The sequence below is a fragment of the Dipodomys merriami genome, unplaced genomic scaffold (genome assembly GCF_024711535.1).
Source record: "Dipodomys merriami isolate MVZ:Mamm:240054 unplaced genomic scaffold, mDipMer1.0.p SCAF_14, whole genome shotgun sequence".
Classification (NCBI taxonomy): domain Eukaryota; kingdom Metazoa; phylum Chordata; class Mammalia; order Rodentia; family Heteromyidae; genus Dipodomys; species Dipodomys merriami.
Window position 1 is genome coordinate 19187350 of NW_027202715.1, and position 24430 is coordinate 19211779.

The 24430-nt window shown below is 44.0% G+C and overlaps 1 protein-coding gene across 1 annotated transcript in view; it reads right to left on the reverse strand.

Moving 5' to 3' along the window:
* The window catches only part of Macroh2a2 (macroH2A.2 histone), a 33845-nt gene that overhangs the window by 2406 nt on the left and 7009 nt on the right, over window positions 1-24430 (reverse strand). Inside the window, exons 2-8 of the mRNA XM_070020933.1 lie at window positions 15825-16055; window positions 10608-10714; window positions 7818-8015; window positions 6848-6958; window positions 5089-5188; window positions 2309-2398; window positions 18-192 (exon numbers count right to left, since the gene is read on the reverse strand). Coding sequence (XP_069877034.1) covers window positions 18-192; window positions 2309-2398; window positions 5089-5188; window positions 6848-6958; window positions 7818-8015; window positions 10608-10714; window positions 15825-15996 — 953 coding nt within the window. The 5' untranslated portion in view covers window positions 15997-16055. The remainder of the gene's footprint in view (window positions 1-17; window positions 193-2308; window positions 2399-5088; window positions 5189-6847; window positions 6959-7817; window positions 8016-10607; window positions 10715-15824; window positions 16056-24430) is intronic.

Sequence of the window (24430 nt, forward strand, 5' to 3'; positions counted from 1 at the left end):
CGGGAACCACATCCTACCTGCCGCTGGGGAAGGGCGGGAAGGCAACGGACTTTAGTTTTTTGTCCTCGGCTGCTGACAGGCAGTTTTTGATGGTCTCCTCCAGCTGCTCTTCACATTTGTCGGAGCCCCACTGGGGGATGTGGCAGTGGATGACAAACTTGGCCGCAAGTCCACTGGATTGGCTGATGGCAGCTGGGACATGGGCAAGAAAATAACCAGCAGGTGATTCCCTAAGTGTACTTAAGCCAGGAAGTCAAGCAGAGCCTCACAGGGGCACCTGATAGATTCATGGGGGGACAAAGTGCAGTCTGTGACAATGTCTCACGCTTATGTGGCCACCAATGGGCTCTGGGTACAACTTAGTCCCACATCTGGTTGTGGGGACACATGGAAGTCATGTTGTGGTAGGTTGTTTAGTGACCTCCCCCAAACAATCATGTTCAAGCCCTAGAACTGGCACCAGAAAAAAAGAAAAGAAAAAAGAGAAAGAAAACAGGGATGAAGGTATGTCTTAAGTATAGCCAACTACCACCACCAATCAACCAATTAAACAAACAAAAATTGAGCTGGGCGCCGGTGGTGCACACCTATAATCCTAGCTACCCAGGAGGCTGAGATCTGAGGATCAGGGTTCAAAGCCAGCCTGGACAGGTAAGTCCATGAGGTTCTTATCGCCAATAAACCACTCAGAAAACTGGAAGTGGCGCTGTGGTTCAAGTGGAAGGGTGTTAGCCTTGAGTTGAAGAGCTGAGGGACAGCATTCAGGCCCAGAGTTCAAGCCCCATGACCACCACCACCAACAACAGAAAAACAATGGGGCTGGGAAGGTGGCTCAGTGGTAAAGTGCTTGCCTTGCATGCCTGAGGCCCTGGGTTCGATTCCTCAGCACCACATAAGCAAAAAGAAAAAAGCCGGAAGTGGCACTATGGCTCAAGTGGTAGAGCGCTAGCCTTGAGCTGAAGAGCTGAGGGACAGTGCCCAGGCCCAGAGTTCAGGCCCCACGACCGGACCCCCCCCCCCAAAAAAAAAAAAAAAGGAAAGAAAACAAAACCAAACAACAAAACCAGAAAGATTAATTTGAAAGATACAATGTCCACATAGTTGCGGGCATGGGTGGAGAGCAAGTCTGGGGGCTGGAATCAGGCAGGTAAGTCTATAGCTCCTGGCTTTGCCTGTGCCCAGTGGGTACTGTGTGCAACCAAACAGGATGAGCCTGTCCACCAAATACCAGTGAAGCAGTTGGCATGTCGTGCCTGGGAGGCTTGACTCAGTAACTGTGGAGATTTGTTCGCTAGCAGCACTATGTTCTCGTTCAGAATGAATAGTGATGACGGGGTGGGGGAGAGGGGGACATGGAGGCCTGGAGGCCCCTCTGTGGAGCAGGATGACCCTGCTTGGCTGTGGTTAGCCTCCTTTTGCCAAGCTAACTTTTTCTTTTTTTCCTGCTTCCCTCCCTCCCTCTCTCCCTCCTTCCCTCCCTTCCTTCCCTCCCTTCCTTCCTTCCTACCTTCCTTCCTTCCTTCCTTCCTTCCTTTTTCTTTCTCTTTCTCTTTCTTTCTTCTTTCTTTCTTTCTTTCTTTCTTTCTTTCTTTCTTTCTTTCTTTCTTTCTTTCTTTCTTTCTTTCTTTCTTTCTTTCTTTCTTTCTTTCTTTCTTTCCTTCCTTCTTTCTTTCTGCCTTCCTGCATTCTATCTTTTGTGCTGGCCCTGGAGCTTGAACTCATAGCCTGGGTGCAGTTCCTGAGCTTTTTATTTTCAAGGCTAGCATTCTAACACTTGAGCCACAGCTCCACTTCCAGCTTTTTGGTGGTTATTTAGTCTTTCCTGCCCAGGCTAGCTTTGAACCATGATCCTCAGATCTCAGCCTGCTGAGTAGCTAGGATTACAAGCATGAGCCACTGGCTACCAGCTTTCACATCTTTTAATAAAAATAATTGTTATCAGCCTGCTTAAAGCTGAGTCCTTCTAGACATAAATTACATTTTCTTCTATGTCTCCTGGGGACACTACCAAACCAAGCCCACACTCCATTAATCTGTATGCACGTGCACATGCACACACACACACACACACACACACACACACACACACACACACACACACCAACCCATTGTACCTTTTGGGGAAGAGGTTGCATGTGGACATTGGACACTTTCTAGTCCCCAGAGCATATGACAAGGTCTGCCTGGGCCACTCAAATGGTCAGACAGGAGTCTGATTAGCTCTAGTGTGTTGTGCTGCACATGTGGAATATGTGTATGATGTGTGGAGTGGGGCCCCACTGGGAACAAGGCCCAGGCTCACCCTTACCTTCAGCAACTTCCAAAGGGCCTTGAGATTTGCGAAGCTCCTTTACTGTTTCCAAAAACTCTTTGCCCCCGGCCTTCTCCAAGGCTTTACCTGCAGAGAACAGTAGAGGGTTTGACGGTATCCTGTCCTTCCTTCAGGGAGGTCAGGAAACAGCCAGGACTCAGAGCTTGCAGTTGTTAAACCTGGCCTTCCCATCCTCCCCAGCAGCAGGGGTCTCTGGATCTGTGTGTGATAGACTTAGGCAGCAAGCTTTAGTACAGGATCTTTTTAGGGCCATGCAGTAATTACAACTTGAGCCCTGAGGATTTTTTTTTAAGGGACAGAACACAGGAGTGTTCTGTTCTATATGTTTAGAACCCATATTGAATTTCTATAGTGTTCTCAGCGGCATAGCCAACATATTGTAAGGATTTTGGGTCAAGAGCCAGACACAGGCCCAGAATAGCCTGCCATGTTTCCTTTACCTGGGCCTTAATTATCAGTGGAAAAATGCAGATTTGAAAGGCATATTTCTTTCTCTTCCCCTCCCTTCCCCTTCTCTCCCCTCTTTTTTCTGCACTGGTATGGTCTGAGCTTGAGTGTTTGCTCCAATATCAATGGTTTTTTTTTTCTATACTTCTACTCTGTTACTTTTAAAACAAAGAACTTTTTATTTTTTCCCCCCAACGCTAGGATTAAGAGAATCATGGTTCCAGGCCAACCAGACTGGAAAAAATTCTTAACTAAGAGCTGGGTATGATGGCATATAATTGTTATCCTAGCTACAATGCAGCCCAGGCATGTGTCCAGAGATGAAGACCAGACCTTATCTTAAAAAATAACCAGTGGAACAAATGCCTAGAGGCATGATTCAGTGGTGAAATACCTGCCTAACAAGTATAAGACCCTGAATTCAAACCCCTTTACTACCAAAAAGAAGGAAGTTTTTATTGATTATTATTGCGTCCTCTCCCCCCCACCCCATATCACATGGGAATGTATGAAGCAGGAACAATCTGCTTTGTTTGCAAGAAGCTAGGACACAAATCAAAACAGAGCTTGAGGTTGGGCTAATAGGAGGCGCCCTTCTACAGTGGGAACTGACAGGCCTGGTCTCCTGTGAGGTAATGGGCAGCAAAGTCCTCCCATCTCCTTTTTCAGTTTCTGATGCCAGGAGGGAGTTAAAATGAGCTGAGGGTGGGGTGCGGAGAGGGCTGTTCTGCTATCAAGGCCTCAACTATCCAACCCACAGGCCGGCCTGCTCCCTAGGACAGAGGCTTTTCTTTGTCCACTTTACTTTTCAATGGAGAGTTTAGGGCAGTCAACATGTGACCATGGTGACTTGGCTTGCGTGGTGCCTGTGACCTCCCTGGACAGTTTAAACCACAGCCCTAAGCTCCTCCTTTCCCAGCAACAGCTCTCTCCCCAACTCATGCTGGGAGAGCACTGGTTAAATAAGTCAAAGGGCATAGATTTAAAGATAGCTTAATTTTTTCTTTTTTCTTTTGTTGGTCATGGGACTTGAACTCTAGACTTGGGAACTATCCCTGCACTCTTCAGCTCAAGGCCAGCATTCTACCACTTGAGTCACAGTGCCACTTCTGGCTTTCTAGTAGTTTATTGGAGGTAAGAGTCTCACCGACTTTTCCTGCCCAGGTTGGCTTTGAACCATGATCCTCAGATCTCAGCCTCCTGAGTAGCTAGGCTTATAGGTGTGAGGCACTGGCACCTAGCTTAACGATAGCTTAATTTTTTCTAGGAGTCCTCCCCCATCCTTGTTGTGTTTTGCTTTCTGAGGCAGGATTCTGTTATGTAGCCCAGACTACTCTTCCCTTCTTCTTCCAGTTTTTTTTGTTTGTTTGTTTTTGTTTTTGTTTTTTGGGTCCGGTCATGGGGCCTGAACTCTGGGTCTGGGTGCTGTCCCTCAGCTCTTCAGCTCAAGGCTAGCGCTCTACCACTTGAGCCATAGCGCCACTTCCGGCTTTTTTCTTTTTGCTTATGTGGTGCTGAGGAATCGAACCCAGGGCCTCAGGCATGCAAGGCAAGCGCTCTACCACTGAGCCACCTTCCCAGCCCCCTTCTCCCAATTTTGTGATTACAGGGATACACCATCACACTTGGCTCTGTCCCTTTCCTTTTTTTTTTTTTTTTTTTTTTAACCAATAGCATTCTCAATATGCTAAATACAATATTATGTGAAATTGATGCAAAACATGTTCAACAATATTCACAGCAATACTGTTTATGATGGCCCAGTCAGTTGTAGAATGAATTCAAAAATGATGGTTTATCCATGCGGTGTAATATACACCAAAGAAAATGGATGAACACAAGTGCACACATGTGCCTGGGCAGATTTCACAAACACTAATCTGAGCAAAAAGAGCATATTATTTCATCTAAATAAAGTTCAAAGCAGATGAACCCCTCTGTGTTGCTAGAAGACGAGGTGTTGGTTTCTTTTGGAGGAGATAATGGCAGTGGTGGGGAGCTAAGGAGTTTCTGGGGGTACTGGGGAGGATCTACCTCCCTATCAAGGGGCTGGTTGCATGGAGATATTCATTTTGAGAAAAATTCATAAAGCTGCACACTAATGATCTGTTTCTATATGACATGACTATGGGGATTTAACAAACCATGAGTAAATATTAACACCAAGTGAGTGAACCTCTGGTAACATCATTGCATTACCTTCAGGGGCAAGATGGCACCCAGCACCCAGCACCCAGCTACAGCCTTCTCAAGACCTTGCCTGGACACTGGGCTATTCACGCACTGCTACGGAAGTCTCCGGGCCTTACCTATGTCTTCCTTGAGGTCAATTTCGGCTGTGGTTGGGTGGACAATGCCCTCCACTCTCATGGAGCCAATGTGGCTGATGTCACTCTGGGTCAGGGACAGCTGCATTAGGAAGAAAATAGGAAAATAGGAGAAACGTTAAATCCCACGGAAAACCCTCATCAGCTCTCTCAGTTATTCTGACCAATTGCCGACTTAAGAGCTGCATGTAGAGCAATGTCCTATGTCCCAGTGCTTGGTTTCCAGTGGGTTCCTACAAGGCTAGGAACATGCAACAAATCTATTTTGTCATTTTTTTTTTTTTTGGCCAGTACTTGGGCTTGAACTCAGGGCCTTGCATTCTCTCTTAGCGCTTTCACTCATGGCTGGTGCTCTACTATTTGGATCACACTTACACTTCCAGGTTTTTGCTAGTTACTTGGAGATAGGCGTCTTACAGATTTTTCTCAGATCTTCAGATCTCTGCCTCCTGAGTAGCTAGGATTTCAGGCATGCACTACCAGTACCTGGCTTGCTATCTCTTTCTTTCCCTTGCAGCTAATGCCTTTAGTTCCCAAGCTGGTGGCTATGGTTTGGGGTGATGTACCCAAGTGGATCTGGGAGGGAGGGGAGCCTAGGACTTGGGGTTGTTAGGACAGGGACTCTTTCCCTGTCCCAGTGTTCTGGAGTAGTAGGGAACTTTGGGAATGGGTGCTGCAGCCAATGATCTTGTTGAAGGGAAGGAATGGGTTGACTCTGTCTTGATGAGCTCTGACTGTCTTGCTATTTGGAGATCACAATCTTGGGGCTGTTCAATGCAGAGCAGAATAAAGAGCATTTTTCTAGAGTCCCCCTGTGTGGTGGAGAACTTCAAGATTCCCTCGGCAAGTTTGAGAGAAAACTAATCATCAGACATAGATCCCTCCTCTCTACTTCCCTGCCCCTAGATCCCAGAGGAGATGAATTAGGAACCTGCCACACTTGACTTCTTAGAACATGCACTTCACAGCAGCTGGAATGGGAAGTTCACTGCATGCACCTGCCAACATTCAGAGATCTGACTCTCTGAATTTCTCTATGTGCAGATAAATTGTCTGCTCAGTAAACTTTATGCTGTGAGGATGAATTATTTACATGTCTGGCCAGGCTGCTTATTGTGTAGCTGGAGACTATTCAAATATACAATTATGTTTGCTTGTGTTTTTTTTTTTAATTCCTGCAGCCCAGAAAGGCATGTACACTGAATTATTGGCAAATAATTCATTTCTCACACCAAAGAGATACAGGAAACATATATTCTGTTTTCTTTTTCTGATGAATTCCATCAAATCATGAAAGCCAGGCTGTCTGAAGCAGTGAACTATGGAATTTTTTTGAGGGGATGGGGTGGGTGTATAAGTAATTGGGACTTGGAGATTTCCCAGCAAATTTGTTGTTGTTGTTGTTGTTTCTGGGGCTTGAAATCAGGGCCTGGGAGCTGACCCTGAGCTCTTTTACTCAAGGCTAGCACTCTACCACTCTACCACTTTGTGCCACACCACCATTTCATTTTCTGGTAGTTAATTGTAGATGAGTTGCATGGGCTTTCCTGCTTGGGCTAGCTTTGAACCTCAATCCTCAGATCTCAGCTTCCTGAGTAGCTAGGATTACAGGTGTGGGCCACCAGCGCCCAGCCCACAGTGCCAAGCCTAGCAAAATATTTAATGCTTATCCTGTCTACTGATGTGGAAGATCCTCTATGTTGACCTTTGGCTGACCAAGGTATGTTGATACTCTTCTTACCTTCTGTCCTAGAACAAGGCTCTTTGAAGACAGGATGGTGAATCCATCCCCTGGCCCATCTTCAGAGGTGGCATTTGAAGTCCCTTCTTTGTCACTATCCTTTGGTTTGGACTGTTGTAAAAATCAGAAAGGCAGATGAAAAGCAACCCAGAGAAAGCCCAGAGTGCCTGTGGAACTCCTTTTTTGGCTGTCTGGGACTTGTAGAAGGAAAGTGTTATATCCTGCTATGTTTTTGTTGTTTTGTTTACAGTGCTAGGGATCAAACCTGGACATCTGTACCTGCTAAGCACGGCATGTCTCAGGCCTATACTCTTTGTAGAGGGTGAGGGAGTGGGAGAGGGGGGAAGGGGGTAGGGAGGAGAAGAGAGGAGGGAGGGGATATTTTCTCACAATAATGGAAAGTAGCCTAATATAGGCAGTGAAAGTGATTTTAATCCAGCATGCTTTGGGTCTGGAAATCTCTAGTACACACTGTTTTGTCTCTCTCTCTCTCTAGTCTCTCTCTCTCTCTGTCTCTCTCTGTCTCTTTATCTCTGTCTCTCTCCTGTAGCTATAGTCTCATAGGTGAGGGATCTGGAGTTAGTCCTCATCACCTTTTACCACTTAGTCTCATTTTTTGTCTGTTTTTTTTTTTTTTTTTTTGGTGCTAGTACTGAGGCTTTAACTTCAGGCCTGGGCACTGTCTCTGAGCTTCCTTTGCTCAAGGCTAGTACTTTATCACTTGAGCCGCAGCTCCACTTCTGTGTTTTTTTGGGGAGTAGTTTATTGGAGATAAGATTCGTACAGACTTTCTTGCCAGGGCTGGCTTTGAACTGTGATTCTCAGATCTCAGTCTCCTGAGTAGCTAAGATTACAGGTGTGAGCCACGGGTGCCTGGCTTTCTATTGGATTTTAACAAGTGAATTCTGGGAAGATGCAATCAATGAGCCTGGGAAGGCATGCATACCTGCATGAAATGTGCTTGGCTTACCTTCTTGGACGTCCGTGGTTTGGCAGCCTTGGATTTCTTGCCTCCCTTTTTGCCTGATGTGGCCTTCCTCCCTCTTTTCTCTGGGGGCGGGGAAAGGATAGTTTCTGACTTGCCTTTGGTCCCTCGTTTTTTGGCCAGCAGTTCAGGGTGAATTCTGGGCAGGACACCTCCACTGGCAATGGTCACTCCTTTTAGCAGCTGGGGAGAAAAATACATGTTTTGGCAAAGAAGTTGCTAGCTCTGGATTTTGTTTTTCAGTGCCGAGGATCAAATCCAGCACCTTGTGCATGCTAGCAGGCACTCTACACTGAGCTTCCTTGCCAGGTTTTGGCTTTTTGAGACAGGACCTTTCCAAGGCTGGCCTCAAAATCATGATCCTCCTGCCTCTCCCTCCCCAGTGCTGGGATTATAGAAGTATGCAGCCATGCCCAGCTTGCTTCTAGATTTGATTCAGTTCTAATTACTGGCAAAGCAAGGCTCGACTCTAGTCATTACTTTCCTCATAATACATAATTTAATTGGTTTTCCTGTCTTTTATTTGTTAGAAAATCATCTCTCTGTAGGTATCAAAGCATGCTATGATCTCATACCAAAAAGCAAAACAAAGCAAAGCAAAATGAAAAGAATTAAAACCAGGGATGCTGCCCAGACACTGGAATTCCAGACAAAACAGAGATAAAGGACTTCATCCATGGGGAACACAGTTGGACAAAACTAAGTTCCAAGGTCAACATAGGGATGAGAGCAGAAAACACAGCAGTGCGCTGCACACTGTGGAGTATGTGTCCTGTCAGGAAAAGATGTTTCGTCATGCACCTCCCAATATATATATATATATCTATATATCTATATATAGATATATATATATATATTCTGGTCTTCTGATATATATATTCTGGTCTTCTAGTGGTTAATCGGAGATAAGAGTCTCAAAGACTTTCTTACCCAGGCTGGCTTTGAATTGCGATCCTCAGATCTCAGCCTTCCGAGTAGCTAGGCTTATAGATGTGAGCCACTGGTGCCAGCTCCAAACTGATATGTTTAATATATATATTTGCAAATAATCCACTTGTATTGATACACTAATATATTCTACATCTCCTAAAGCAGCACCAGGCCGAGTGGTCTCAGAATATGACTCATATGTCAACTGTTGGCTAGGTCACCTGTGACCAGAGAAGCTCAGATATCTTGTATGATAAAAGAACCATGCAAAAGTAAGAATCTGGAAACCTTCACAGCAAATAGACAGCTACTGAATATCTATTGAATCTATTATGTCTTGTAGCCTGTATGTCTTTGCTTTTTACATTTTTCTAAGAATCAATTTTTATTACATTTTTGAAATTATCAGTCTTTGATGGATTGGCAATAAATTCACATTCTTTACCATAGTCTGAGAAGAATGTGGTTCAAAATAAATAGGAGGCAAGTGCAGTGGCTTACTCCTGTAATTCTAGTTATTCTGGAAATGAACATTGGGAAGACTTTGGTTTAAGGTTAGCTCAGGCAAAAAGCTGGCAAAAACCTCCATCTCAACTAATAAAAAGCTGGGCATGGAAGCACGTGCCTGTCATCCTGGCACATGTAGGAGGCACAAATATGACGATTGTGGTCCAGGTCAGCCTGAGGAAAAGGAGAAAACGTCTTTCAAAAATAACCAAAGCAGCTGGGTGCCTGTGACTCATGCCTGTAATCCTAGCTACTCAGGAGGCTGAGATCTGAGGATCGAGGTTCAAAGCCAGCCTGGACAAGGAAAGTCTGTGAGACTCTTATCTCCAATAAACCACTAGAAAACCGGAAGTGGTGCTGCAGCTCAAGGGGTAGAGTGCTCGTCTTGAGCTGAAGAGCGCAGGGACAGCGCCCAGGCCCAGAGTTCAAGCCCCACAATCAACCAAAAAAAAAAAAATAACCAAAGCAAACTGGGGGAGAGCAAAGGAAGGGGTGACATTGTCCAAAAGAGAAATGTTCACATTACCGGAATTGTGACATGATTACCCCTCCGTACAATACCTTCATGATAACAATAAAATTATATTGTTAAAATTTCCAAAGCAAAAAGGATTGGAAGCAAGGCTCACACACATTCAAGATCCTGAGTTCAAACCCCAGTAACCACCCCCCCAAAAAAAGAAATATAAACATTCTTTTTTTGGGGGGGGTCCGGTTATGGGGCCTGAACTCTGGGCCTGGGCACTGTCCCTCAGCTCTTCAGCTCAAGGCTAGCACTCTACCACTTGAGCCACAGCACCACTTCTGGCTTTTTTCTTTCTGCTTATGTAGTGCTGAGGAATCAAACCCAGGGCCTCAGGCATGCAAGGCAAGCACTCTACCACTGAGCCACTTTCCCAGCCCCAAAATATAAACATTCTTATACCATTTTCCCACTACCTGTGTATCCCAGGCTGGAGACTGGGTATGGGGGCGGGGAGCATTCAGTTGATTTTGGAGAGAATTCCAAAATGTAAAGGGTCAGTGCCAATGAATAACTAAGGAAGAAGCCATCCATGAGGTTTGAAGAAACGGCAAGAATGAGGGTGTGCGTGTCTTTCAGCAGCACCGATCTGGTCTTTCATGAGGAAACAAGGTCTGGCAAGATCCAGAAGGCAAAAGAGGTGACCTGATTGTGACTCCGTATGACAGGGATGTCAGGATTTCTTCTCCCCTTCCTGGTTTGCAGTTTTTATGTAGGTGGGACTAAGAACCGCTAGGGGAGTGAGGGTGGTCAGCAGAGTCACCTGCAGCTGTGCCTGGCCAGCCTTTAACAGGTGCTCTGTGCTTCAGACATACCTGGTTGAGCTCTTCATCATTGGCAACAGCCAACAGGATGTGTCTTGGGGCTATCCGGGCCTTCTTGTTGTCCCTTGCAGCATTCCCAGCCAATTCTAGGATCTCCGCTGAAATTACAAAAGGACATTAACATTCACAGATTGGGAGCCGACGGGGGTGGGGGTGGGGTTCCTTTTCTTTAGAGTTAGACATTGTGTTTCATTCATGACTTCTTTCACCTGGGCCTAAAAGAAATCCAGTAAAGCCAGATGCCCATGGGTCACCCCTGTAATCCTAGTTACTCAGGAGGCTGAGATCTGAGGATCACTGTACAAAGCCGGCCCGGGCAGGAATGTCCATGAGACACTTCTCTCCAATTAACCACCAGAAAACTGGAAGTGGCACTGTGGCTCAAGTGGTAGAGTGCTAGTCTTGAGCTGAAGAGCTCAGCACTCAGGCCCAGAGTTCAAACCCCAGGCCTGACAAAAGAAAAAAATCCAGAAAATTAAGAGGAAGATATTTTTAGCAGGACCTTACATATAATCCTGGGGCAAAAATCTTTAATTGTTTATGTGAATTCTGTATTGGCACTTGATTTTCTGTTAAGCCTGAAACTGTAGGACAAAGGCTACACTTCCCATCCTCCTCTGTTGTGTGCTCATGTCACTAAATTCTGACCAATGGGAGACAAGTAGTTGCTCTAGGGTTTCTGGGAACATGCCATCAATGAAGGGCTTTGCCCTTCTTCCCTTCCTACTCCTGTATGGAGGACATGATGGTTAGACTTTGAGTAGCCATCTTTGATAAAAAACAAACAAAACGTAGGAAAGCCAGCTGCTGATGGCTCATGCCTATAATCTTCTTCTCAGGAGGCTGAGATCTGAGGATCAAGGATCAAGCCAGACCAGGCAGGAAAGTCTGAGAGACTCTTTTTTTTCCCCCCTCTTGGTCATCAGGCTTGAACTCAGGGTCTGGGCGCTGTCCCTGAGCTCTTTTGCTCAAGGCTAGTGCTCTACTACTTTAGCCACAGCTCCACTTCTAGTTTTCTGGTGATTAATTGGAGATAAGAGTCTCTTGGGGGGCTGGGAAGGTGGCTCAGTGGTAGAGTGCTTGCCTTGCATGCATGAGGCCCTGGGTTTGATTCCTCAGAACCACAGAAGCAAAAAGAAAAAAGCCGGAAGTGGCGCTGTGGCTCAAGTGGTAGAGCACTAGCCTTGAGCTGAAGAGCTGAGGGACAGTGCCCAGGCCCAGAGTTCAGGCCCCACGACCAGACCCACCCCCCCAAAAAAAAAGAGTTTCTTGGGGGCTTCGGCCCAGGCTGGCTTTGAACCATGATCCTTAGATCTTAGGCTCCTGATTAACTAGGATTACAGGCGTGAGACTCCAGTGTTTAGCTTAAACGTGAAACGTTTATCACATCCATGGTAATCATTTCAAATAATGAGTCTAGAGAAATGCACCAAAATGTGGAAGAGCTGATGAAAAATAGTTTTTTTTTTTTTATGCTGCTGCCAGGCAAGAACACAAGCATAAATTAAAATACTGTTTTTAATCTCACAGTATTAGCTATGAAGAAGTTGAATGGTGTTTTTCCTTCTTTCCTTCTTCCTTCCTTCCTTCCTTCCTTCCTTCCTTCTTTCTTTTTTGCCAGTCCTGAGGCTTGAACTCAAGAATCTGAGAGATCTTATCTCCAGTAAACTAGTGCAAGTATGATTCAAGTGGTAGAGCACCAGCCTTTAGGGAAAAAGCTTAAGGGAGGCCCTGAGATCAAGTACCTGTCCTGGCACAAAATAAATAAATGATGAATGTTTTTTAAAAAGAACTAAGGAAGCTGGGTGCTGGAAGTTCACACCTGTAATCCTAGTTGCTCAGGAGGCTGAGATCTGAGGATTGCAATTCAAAGCCAGCTCAGGAGAGGAAAGTTCGTGAGACTCCTATCTCCAATAAAGCACTCAGAAAACCAGAAGTGGCACTGTGGCTCAAATGGTAGAGCGCCAGACTTGAACTGAAGAGCTGAGGGTCAGTGCGCAGGCCCATAGTTCAAGCCCCATGACTGACCACAAAAAGAAAAAAGACTAAGGATATTGAATCAGAAAAAAAGAACTGGACAGTGTTTTCTAGATTTCCTTTGTATGAAAGTAAAATAAACTCTCTTGCTTAAATTACATTTAGCAGAAGTGAATCCTAACACAGAATCCTAGGACCTAAATTTCAGTCTATAGAGTAGAGCCAAGTCTAGGGGAAAAAAAATAGTGCTGTAGGTAAAGCTGTCTTTACCTCCACCAGAACCTTGTACAGATTCTCCTTTTCCCTTTTGCCCTACCCTAAAGCAGAGTAGATAGGAAAAACTGAATTCACAAACATGCTACCTCCACCAGAACCTTCTACAGATTCTCCTTTTCCCTTTTGCCCTACCCTAAAGCAGAGTAGATAGGGAAAACTGAATTCACAAACATGCTACCCATGAATCCTGGGTAGGAAGGCATGTTGGGGCTCCAGGGTCTCCCACATAACTATCAGGATATATATGACCCTGATTTTATCAAACATGGCACTTGGTAGGTGTGAAAATGCTAACAATGATCTTCCCCAAAGTTATTTTATATGCTATCAAAATCTGGGGGCCATTTTGTAAAAAGCATTGCTTTCTACCCCTCCCCTCTCTCTGTGTCTCTCTCTTCCTCTTCTTCTTCCTCTCCCTCTCTCTCTTTTGGTTGTGGGGCTTGAACTCAGGCCTTGGGCGCTATCCTTGAGCTCTTTTTGCTCAAGGCTAGCACTTTGCCACTTCAAGCCACAGCTCCACTTCTGGTTTTCTGGTGGTTAATTAGAGATAACAGTCTCACGGGCTTTCCTGCCTGTGCTGGCTTTGAACTCTTGATCTCAGCCTCCTGAGTAGCTAGGATTGAGGGGTGAGCCACCAGTGCCTGGCTACTCTTCTCTTGTTATTTTTATATATTCCTCAATTTTAGAGGAATGTCCTGCTGAATTGAGCTCATTTTCCTTAAAAAGTATGAATGGAAAAAACCCCAACAAAACAAGTAGGAATGAATTGGGAATGGTGGTACGATCCTGTAATTCTGGCAGTGGGGAACCTGAGGATGGAGGATCTTAAGTTCAAGGCCAGCCTGAGATACATAGGCAAACTTCATCTCAAAAAGAAAAAAGTATATTGGGCTGGGAAGGTGGCTCAGTGCTAGAGTACTTGCCTTGCATGCATGAGGCCCTGGGTTCGATTCCTCAGCACCACATAAGCAGAAAAAGCCGGAAGTGGTACTGTGGTTCAAGTGGTAAAGCACTAGCCTTGAGCTGAAGAGCTGAGGGACAGTGCCCAGGCCCAGAGTTCAGGCCCCACAACAACAACGACAACAACATCAAAAAGTATGACTTCACCTTTAAGAAAAATTCCTTTTCTTCTTCACTTAGAAATCTAGAAGCAATGTACCAATCGTGTCCCATTGGTAATGGTGGGGGGAAGTGTAGTTATGTGTGTTTGCATAAATGTGTTCTGTTTGTGGGTGTGCATGCAGATACTCTGTGTGTGTAGGCACTGTGTGTATGCATGTGTTTGTGTAGGCACCATGTTTGCATGTATGTTATGTGGAGTGTATGTGTGTGAATGGATGGCACTCTGTGTTTAGCCTTTGTGTGTGTGTAGGCACTGTGTGTGTGTGTGTGTGTGTGTATGCACGTGTGTGTGTGTGTGTGTGTGTGTGTGTGTGTGTGTGGTGTGTGGTGTTTTGAGGAAATCTGCCAGGACAATGGCATAAACCCACAACCATAAATTATCAGGCAATTCTGCAGAAGTCTTTACCATCAACCTAATTTCAAATAAAATAGCACATAAAATTGCCATCATCCATAAAATCTATGTTGATAATAAAAACTTGGCATAAATATGCCATATTAACTAAGCAAATGTGATTAACAAAAAATTAGAATAAAATAAACATTAGAGTTAAATATTTACATGGCATCTCCATAATGAAATGTAGAAAATCAGTGCTAAATCACTGCAAACTCTTTCCCAGATTATTAAGCAATGAATATTATGTATACCAAAAACTCACTTATATACCCAATAAAAGATTGGAGACTTTTGGTTTCAAAACAATGAGCACATTTATTGGGACAATGGGACAGAATGCTATGGAAGTTAGTACAGTATTAAATAACCTGGTATGCTGCATAAGGTTGCTACACAATTTCTTTCTTTTAAAATAATACTGATCAAGCCAGGCATGGTACTTCACACCTGTAATCCCGGCCTTTGGAAGGTTGAAGCAAGAGAATTATGATTTGAGGCCTGCCTGGGCTATGTAGCAAGACCTTATCTCCAAACAAAAACAAAAACAGAATAAATCCCCAAAAATATGCATCAAAAAGCAAGACAGTTATCAGCAGAAAAAATAATGACCAGGCACTGGTGGCTCATGCCTATAATCCTAACGACTCAGGAGGTTGAGATCTTAGGATCCTTGTTTGAAGCCAGCCTGGGGAGGTCAAATCTGAAACTCTTATCTCCAATTAACCAGCAAAAAGCCTTACGTGGAAATATGGATCAAGTAGTTAGAATGCCAGCCTTGAGCAAAAATGGAGATCATGAGGTCCCAAGTTCAAGCCCCTGTACTGGTCCCCCCCCCCCTCTCTCTCTCTCTCTCTCTCTCTCACACACACACACACACACACACACACACACACACATACATGCACGCACATACTTTTCCCTATGTATCCACAGAAACTAAGAACCAGCTCAGCAAGGAGAGCAAAATGAGGATGGTATACTGGCCTCATGGAACCTCCTGAAGATGCTTTAAATGTCCTAATAAATGTGACTTGAGTCGTAGTTTAAATACAGCCAGAAAACAGATGCCTCGTCAGCAATGTGATGTAAAGACAAGACCTTCTCCCCCGTTCACAAAATTCTCTCTGCAGTTTCTCTCCTTCAAGAATTTAGGTAAATTAATTTACATATTTGCATACATCAAGCTTTGGGGGCAGAACAAGAGCCACTTGCATGTGGTTGCCTGTCATATTCGCAATCTGTCCCTCCCCACATTCTCATCTTCCCCCCAGTGCCTGTGGAAGCTCACCTTGGCCCCACAGACCAGGAAAAACCCTGTCACCAGCCACCTGAGCCTTGGGCTGACGGGAGCATCCCACCCCAATCTCTGTGTGGGCAGTGCCTGGGGAGGACGGAGAGTTGGGAGTGGGTGGAGGCCTCTGGTGCTTCTTTACCTGCCAGGTACTCGATGACAGCCGCCATGTAGACCGGGGCGCCCACGCTGATCCGGTACTTGAAAGTCCCTTTCTTCAGGTAGCGCATCAGCCTGCCCACCGGAAAGATGACGCCGGCCCTGGCTGACCGGGACAGCTTGGACATTTTCTTCTTCCCACTCCGCCCTGACATTTTGCCTCAGTTTCCCTCTCAGCTTGCTGACTTACTGGCCTCCTGGCACTAACACAATGCTGGAAAGGAAAAAGCAGGGTTGAGGACAGGTAGCAGGAAATGTGGCACACATGGGCATAGTGGTATGACCCTAGGACATTGCTGCCACTAACACCTGACTGCGAGTGCTAGGTGCTGAGGGCACAGAGCCAGGTAGGGGGGGGTCTCTGAAGGGAATGGGTGGCCCATCCGCAAACCAGTCTCCTCCAGCCAGCAGCTTAACCTTACAGAGGAGAGAAAATTGCCCAGCAGAGACAGGGTATAGTCCTGCAGTCAGCTGCACAATGATCCCTAAATATGAATTTTCTCAGCCCCACAACAGAGCGCGTGGCTTCCTGTGACAAAGCAACTTTGCAAATGTGATAAAGGTAAGGATCTGGAGATTAAGAAGACTATCCCAGATGATCTGGGTGACCTCATATAATTTCCAGGGTCCTCCTAAGAGAGGCAGGAAATCAATGAGGAGTGGTGGGTGTAGGGACAGAGCCCATAGATTCTCCCCTTGGAGCCTTCAGAAGAAACCTGTGTGCCAGCACTTTCTCTGTAGCTCACAGAAGAGATGATGTCAGCTTTCATACTTCAGAACTCGAAGAGACTTTAGTATTGTTCAAAACTCTGAAGCTTGAGGTCATATGTACAGCAGCAGCAGCAGCAACAACAACAAAAAAACCCAAACACTCAAGCCAAGTGTGGTGGTGCACAACTGTAATGCCAGCATTAGGAAGGCTGAAGCAGGAGATTATGATTTTGAGGCCATCCTGAGTTACGCAGTTAGACTGTCTAAAAAAACAACAACTATGTATATATTTATATATGTGTAAATATATACACAAAAAAGGTCTATAAAATTATATAATCACTCATTAAAATTACTTTTGAGCAACATTATTTGGAGCTAATATGCATTTACTGCTTATTTGTTATTTATTCTGAACATCTTTTCCTTTTTAAAAATTATTTTTAATCATTATTACATAGGTGATGCACAGACACAAGTCAGCTAATCAGTACATTTCTTTTTTAAATTTTCGTGGTCATGGGGTTTGAACTCAGGGCCTAGGCACTGTCCCTGAGCTTTTTTTTTTCCCTCCAGGCTAGCACTCTACCACTTTGAGTATAGTTCTACTTCTGGTTTTCTGGTGGTTAATTGGATATAAGAGTTTCATGTAGGGGCTGGGAAGGTGGCTCAGTGGTAGAGTGCTTGCATGCATGAGGCCCTGGGTTTGATTCCTCAGCACCACATAAGCAAAAAGAAAAAAAGCTGGAAGTGGCGCTAGCCTTGAGCTGAAGAGCTGAGGGATAGCGCCCAGGCCCAGAGTTCAGGCCCCACGACCGGACCCCCCCAAAAAAAAAAGTTTCATGGACTTTCCTGCCCAGGCTGGCTTTGTACCATGGTCCTCAGATCTTAGCCTCCTGAATAGGTAGGATTACAGGCATGAGCCACTAGTGCCCAGCATAAGTACATTTCTTTTGGGACAATGTTACCCCTTCCCTTGCTCTCTCCCAGTCCCTTCCTCCCATCCCCACCCACAAGTTGTATAGCTGTTATTTTCAACTGCTGCATTTGTTCACCCTTGTCCCTCCATTTCTGTGCATCCTCTTACCCTCCCCAGACAGACAAATGAACAAACAAGACAAAAAAAGAAGACAAAAACAACAACAAAGAAGAAAAAACTCTTTCGTTTCCATTTCCTGCAGTTCATCTTGATAAATATTATTTCATAAGATCAGAGGCACCTAGGCATTGTGCCTTTGTCCAAACACCTTTTTTAACTTTTGCAATCACATAGCATTCTTGAAAACAGAAGCGACCCAGAAGTTGTAATGGTATGGAATAAGGTACTGCAGAGTAATGACGAGAACTAGCAAATGGTCAGTCAGAATACACCCCAGGCTTCCATGTCACATTTCCTCTCAGCCTCTCTCAAAGCCAGGATGGCAAAGGACCAAGTCTGAGTATGTGATTAACTGCGCGAGGAAAGAAAATACTAAATGAACACATGGCCCAAACTGGAATTTATGTAATCTGGTTTAAAGAGTGAACCTAGAGTTGAATTTTCTGCAATGTTTGGTCTCTGCGTAGTGATGAATCATCACTACATAGCATCACTTTCTCTGCATCACCTAGCCGAGGTGAATGAACGAGCTTGGGGCATTTTACTACATGGCTCACCAGGTTATTATTAACTGTTCAGGAGGATTACTACGCTTAGTTGATATGCCATTTTGCCAACACAGGTTGTTGGTAATCATGAATCAAGGGTAAGCAAAAATAGCCTCTAAATGTTACTGGACAGAGACAAGGGCCAAACAGTGTTGCATGTTGAGAACCTCTGCCACTGTCACAAATGCACGAAATGTGGCCGGAGCCAGCTCTGCACACTAGCACACATGGAGGAGCCTGGAGCCAGACTTCGGTGAAAGCATGGAGCACCTGATGCTGGCCTGCGCTGTGCTAGGGGCTGGGGACACTTTCGGCAATGTTACATGATCCCTGTGCTCACACCACACGTGTATGCTGGCTGAGTGCTGGTTTTCAAAAGGCAAATGGCTCTTAGTAGAGAAAAAAGATCCCAGGCCTGGAAGTAGGAAGCTGGGTATGGTCTGACTTCTACATAACTCCTATGTGATCATCCTGTGTCACCTGCTTGGGCCTCTGGGGCCTCTTCTATACAAGTTGAGAGGGGGTTAAATTGATCCTTTAGGTCCTTCTGGCTTAAACTTTTTGAAATGTGCTTTTAAATGTTTTGGTAAAGAAGCATAGCCTTCTTTTTATTTTTATTTTTTGGTCGGTTATGGGGCTTGAATTCTGTCCCAGGGCTCTTCAGTTCAAGGTGAGCACTCTACCGCTTGAGTCACAGCACCACTTCCGGGTTTCAAATGCTTTATTGGAGATAAGAATCTCACGGACTTTCCTGCCCGGGCTGGCTTTGAACCGCAATCCTCAGATCTCAGCCTCCTGAATAGCTAGGATTACAGGCGTGAGTCACCAGTGCCCAGCTTAGCATAGCCTTCTTGAGAAGTTGTTCTAGGGTTCAGAAGTCCATGCAGGTTTTCAAAGATGTGCTAGTGATTTCACTAAGCCAATTAAGTGCTTTTTGCAGTTCGTGGCAAGTGTGTGTCTGTGTGGGGAGGATAAAGAAGTCTCGTTGCCAAGGAAACCACCTGAGAAGCCAATCACAGGGTACATATGCCCCATGGACGACACTCTGTGTGCTAAATGGTCAGAATTGTGCCCTACCAGTCCAACCCTGCATGAAGTTGCCACATGGTAGACACCCCCCACCCCCCCCACCCCCACACTTTGTGGCAAGCCTTTCCTTCTGTGATTTCAGTTTCCTCTCCATAAGGGCCTGGGCCAGAGCTGGGATGCAGGGCCAGGTGACTGGTGGATGTGCTTTACCTAGAAATAGAAGACACAGTGCTTTTAGCAGCAAGGTGTAGATCTCTTGGGCTCTTGAGGTGTCGGGCTCTGAGACCCCTTTCCACAGTCAGTCTGAGTGCATCAGGAATTCCCAGGGGATGTAGGGGTGGGGATAGGGGACTGATATAAGCTGACATGTTCCACTTAACCTAGCCACAGGGGAAAGGCAGTGCACCTTTGGGCCCACTCAGAAGACTCCAAGTCCCAAGACCACCTCTGCCCCCTGTGCCTGGAGTAAGGAGAAACTATAACCCAAACTTCTATCTCTTCCAGGTAGTTTACCCTTTCCTCTCACTTTATTCAGTCTTGGGAAGCTAGAAGTTCAAAACTTGGGCAGTTTGTATTTGCATCCTGGGAGTTTGAGTATGATGTAGATCTACCATCTAAAGACAAAGCACTCACTGAAATATTATGCATCTGCATAATATTGAAATGTTTACACTTATTTGCCTTCTGTTTTAAGCAATCTTGCTCTGATTAGGCAAAGCTTCAGGACTATAATACATTATGTCTGTTTACATGTTTGAAGAAAGAATATGGCTACATGAAGGTTTGTGTAGTGCCACACATGCATGAGTTGTTTTTTCCCTCCATCATCCTGGGACCTGCCTTCTCTGCTTCTCCATGATCCCATGACTTCTTTCCTATGGTGTCCTTATATACTTTATTGAACTCTTCAGGAACAGAATAGAGAAGTAAACTTTGTTTATGAACAGAACTGCATTCATTGAATGATGCTGGATTGGATTACCATTAAGTAGATATGTACTGACTGGCATCCAAATCATTTTGCTCCAGCCTTTTGCGGCCATTAGTGGGCCCCCTCCCTTCTCCATTCATCCCATGCAGCACTTGGAAGTCAGTTCAATCTGGATCACTTGGGCCTTTTTCTCTATTATCCCCCAGGTTCATATTTACTTTTTCTCCTGGGTTTCCTGTAAACCAGATGTTAAATGTCCTGATTGTGCCTTCAAATCTCTTTTATACCGTTTTCTCTCATTTCTTTGCTCCTTCTAATATCTAATTTAATCATTCTATTGTAAATATCAAGAGCTCTGTTATTTTCTCATAGCATTCTGTTCTTTTATGCGTGTACCATGTCTGCAAACTGCTTAGTAATTAAAGATTACTTTCTGATCTCTAAGTTGTTCTACTTATTTTCATCTTTACCTTTTACATTGGATTTCCTAAGCATCTAATGGCCTTTGGTTATTCACTGGCACTTATGCATGAAGCACATAGTTGATTACCACAGGCAAGTAGAAGAACTTTCTGTAACTAGTATTTAATAGGTAGGCTTTCTACTTGGGGCTGCTGGTTGTGTACGCCAAGCTTGCCAACTAACAGAAATCACCCTAGGGTGTCCGTAAGGAAATGAAGCTCCCACGGCCAGAATGGGGAGATTTGTTTTGTAGAGTCACTCTCATCTTAAAAACTTTAAATGAGCCCTGTAGTTATTTGATTTCTTTAGAGTAGAAACTTCAGATTGTAAGCTTGAGAGATGAGCACTAGGTATTTTTGTTGTTGTTTTAGTTGGTCCTGGTGCTTGAATTCAGGGCTTGAGTGCTATCCCTGAGCTCTTTTTGCTCAAGGCTCAAGGCTAGAGCTCTGCCACTTGGTGCCACAGTTCCACTTTCATTTTTGTTTTTGTTTTGTTTTGTTTTAGGAGGTTTATTGGAGGAGGTAAGAATCTTAAGGACTTTCCTACCAGCTGGCTTCAAACCACGATCCTCAGACCTCAGAGTCCTGAGTAGCTAAGATTACAAGCATGAGCCACCAGTGCCCAGTGAGCACCAGATTTTTAAGTTACTAGAGGCTGAGAAGGAAGAGAAGTTAATTCACCTAGCTACTCAAGGGACAGGCTTTCAACAAGTTCCCACTTGCCATCCTGCCCATCTTTACAACGTTTTGCTTTCCTTCTTTATCTGGAGTCAGGGTTTCAAATGTTGCTCAAGCAGGTCTTGAACTCACCATCTTTATCCTCTCCAGTGCTGGGATGACAGGCTAGTCCCACCATGACTGGCTTGCTTTCACTCTTATCTCTGATCTTTCTAATAACCAACACCAATCCTGCTCTTTTGTTGCTGTGCTTTAAAATTAATTAAATTAACTCATTATGTATAATCCAGCCCCGCTTCAAATTTGAGATAGTCTCTCAAGTGTTGGGATTACAGATGTGTCCCATTAATTACACCATTACACATCTTTATCATTATTTTTGTGGGCTCTAGGGAGGAAGAAGGGGGTATGGTGTGGAAGGACAGCATATGCTCTCAGTCCATCATTTTGAACTGGAAACTAGAAATGTCATTTTCCTTTAACATCTTAACAAACCTTGCTTGGACATCAGCCTAGAAGTGGATATACTGGTGAGGAACAACTGCTCACCCATCTTATAATTAAATAATAATGCCATATTAAAAATTAAGATCACTTCTATCATCAGGTGAGTCATTAGAAACTAACTGATCTGAAGATAATTGGAGATTATAAAATTTCATATCAAGAGATTTATAACATGCATTGATATAATTGACTCCAATTCAGTGTGTCTGTATTTGCATGGTGGCAACATATGGCATTCTTGCAAACAATATTTCAAATTATACTACAATTCCAGGAGGGAGGAAAAAAAGAAAGGGCAAACCCTTAGCATTTGTCCTTACTGTATAAATTGCTTTTGGTGAAGAATGGAAAACTTAATCACATACAGACTGCTTTCCTAAAAAAATGGTCTGGATTCTTTAGACCATTATTTTTCTTGTACGTCAGCTCTTTTTCAAGTATAAAGAGCTGACAAGAGAGCATCAATTTTTTTATGCCTTAAACAACTTCTTGGCACTTCTTTTTAAAACTAAAAAGACACAGCAAATTAGCAAGAAGCTTTCAGTGCCTTGATTTAAATGACCATTTAAAATATCTATCTATCTATCTATCTATCTGGTTGGCTTTTTTTTTTTTTTTTTTGCCAGTCCTGGGGCTTGAACTCAGGGCCTAGGCAATGTCTCTGAGCTTCCTTTGCTCAAGGCTAGCGCGCTACCACTTGAGCCACAGCACCACTTCCAGCTTTTTCTGTTTATTTGGTACTGAGGAATTGAACCCAGGGCTTGATGCATGCTAGGCAAGCACTCTGCCACTAAGCCACATTCCCAGCTCCTGGTTGGCTTTTTGAAACAGGGTCTCACTGTGCAGCCCAGGCTGGCCTGGAACCATGATTTTCCTGCCACAGACTCCAGTGTTGGGATTACAGATGTATATCACCATGTCCAGTTTAATAACTGCTTTTTAATAAAGCTTCTAGAAAAAGACTTTCATTTTTATTTATTTATTTATTTTTGTAGTGCTGATGATTGAATCCAGGATCTCAAGCACAATAGATAAGCACTCTACAACTGACCTACAGCCTGTAGCCCAAAGTTTCCTAAAAGGAGAGAGAGGAAGGCTGGGAAGGTGGCTCATTGGTAGGATGTTTGGCTTGCAGGCATGAGGCCCTGGGTTTGATTCCTCAGCACCACATAAGCAGAAAAAAAAAAAGCCGGAAGTGGCGCTGTGGCTCAAGTGGTAGAGTGCTAGCCTTGAGCTGAAGAGCTGAGGGACAGCGCCCAGGCCCAGAGTTCAGGCCCCATGACTGACCAAAAAAAGGGGGGTAGGGGGGACGAGGGGGGGAAAGAGAGAGAGAGAGACAGAGAGAAAGCCAGAGCCAAAGAAAGAGAGGGAGAGAGAGAGAACAAATATTAGGTTTTGTCATACCAAGGAATAACTTGCCAAAGGATCTAAAATTACGAGAGCTTATTCAAAAGTATTCGTGAGATCATATCCTTCAGTAATATATATATATATATATATATATATATATATATATATCAGAATACCTTCATATATATAATTTAAAATCAAGAAATGAGGCCTTAAATGGATTTTTAATGATAGAAGTAAATTTTTCAAAAATCTTCAAATACTGTTTTTTGATATGGTCATGAGCATGAAATTTACACTGCTGTACCTAATAGACTCAGGTGTGGTATGAACATTTTGGAAATGTGTTCACAGTTAATCTTCACAATGTTTTCTCATGGATACGAACCACCATTAATACACTAGGTACTGCTGTGCTTCAGAATATTTTATATTGTAAATATTTATGAAACATGAAGTAGACACTGAAATGAAGCAGCTTTCTGCTGTCAGTTCAAAACTGTCCTTTGGGAAAAGAAAATGACATGAAATAAAACTAAGTAGACCATTAGGGAATTCAATATAAATATGTTAACTCTGTGGAGAAAGGTATTTTAAAGGGTATGAAGAAAATCTCTTATACAGCTTCACACCTAATAGAATTCTAATATATTTTGATGTATTACCCTAACTACTGTATTAAAATAATAATAATTTGTTAGCATTGCTTGGTAGCTGTAAAAACCATTTCAGTAACACCAGCTAAATCTCTTACTCTATTACACTCCCATTTATGAACTCCAAGAGCAAATCATGATTGCACAAGTAATACTTTCCAAACCATTTTCTTTGAGGGCCACCTTTAAGTGAATGAGAATAGCCAATAATTTTATCGTCATATATGTTAAAACACATTAACAATTTATAATGTAAAGAGCTACATCAAATGCAATTTCATCAAAATGACATGCAGATGAAATTAACCAAATTAACTAACCATGAATTTAAGAACCAAGCATTAATCCAATTTATTTAAATTATATGATGATTGCAAATCATTCCTTTTAAATAAGCCTTTCACTTATGCTGAACAGTAGGGAAGCCTGAACATTTTTTGTAACTCAGAGGCAGAACATTTGTGCTCACTTTAGCCATGCCAGGGGCACTAAGAGATGGAGAATGAGGGTTTTTAGGATTTCTCTGAACTTTGGCACACTGGGACTCTGGGGTGTGTGTGTGTGTGTGTGTGTGTGTGTGTGTGTGTGTGTGTGTGTGTGCACGCACACACGCGCACGT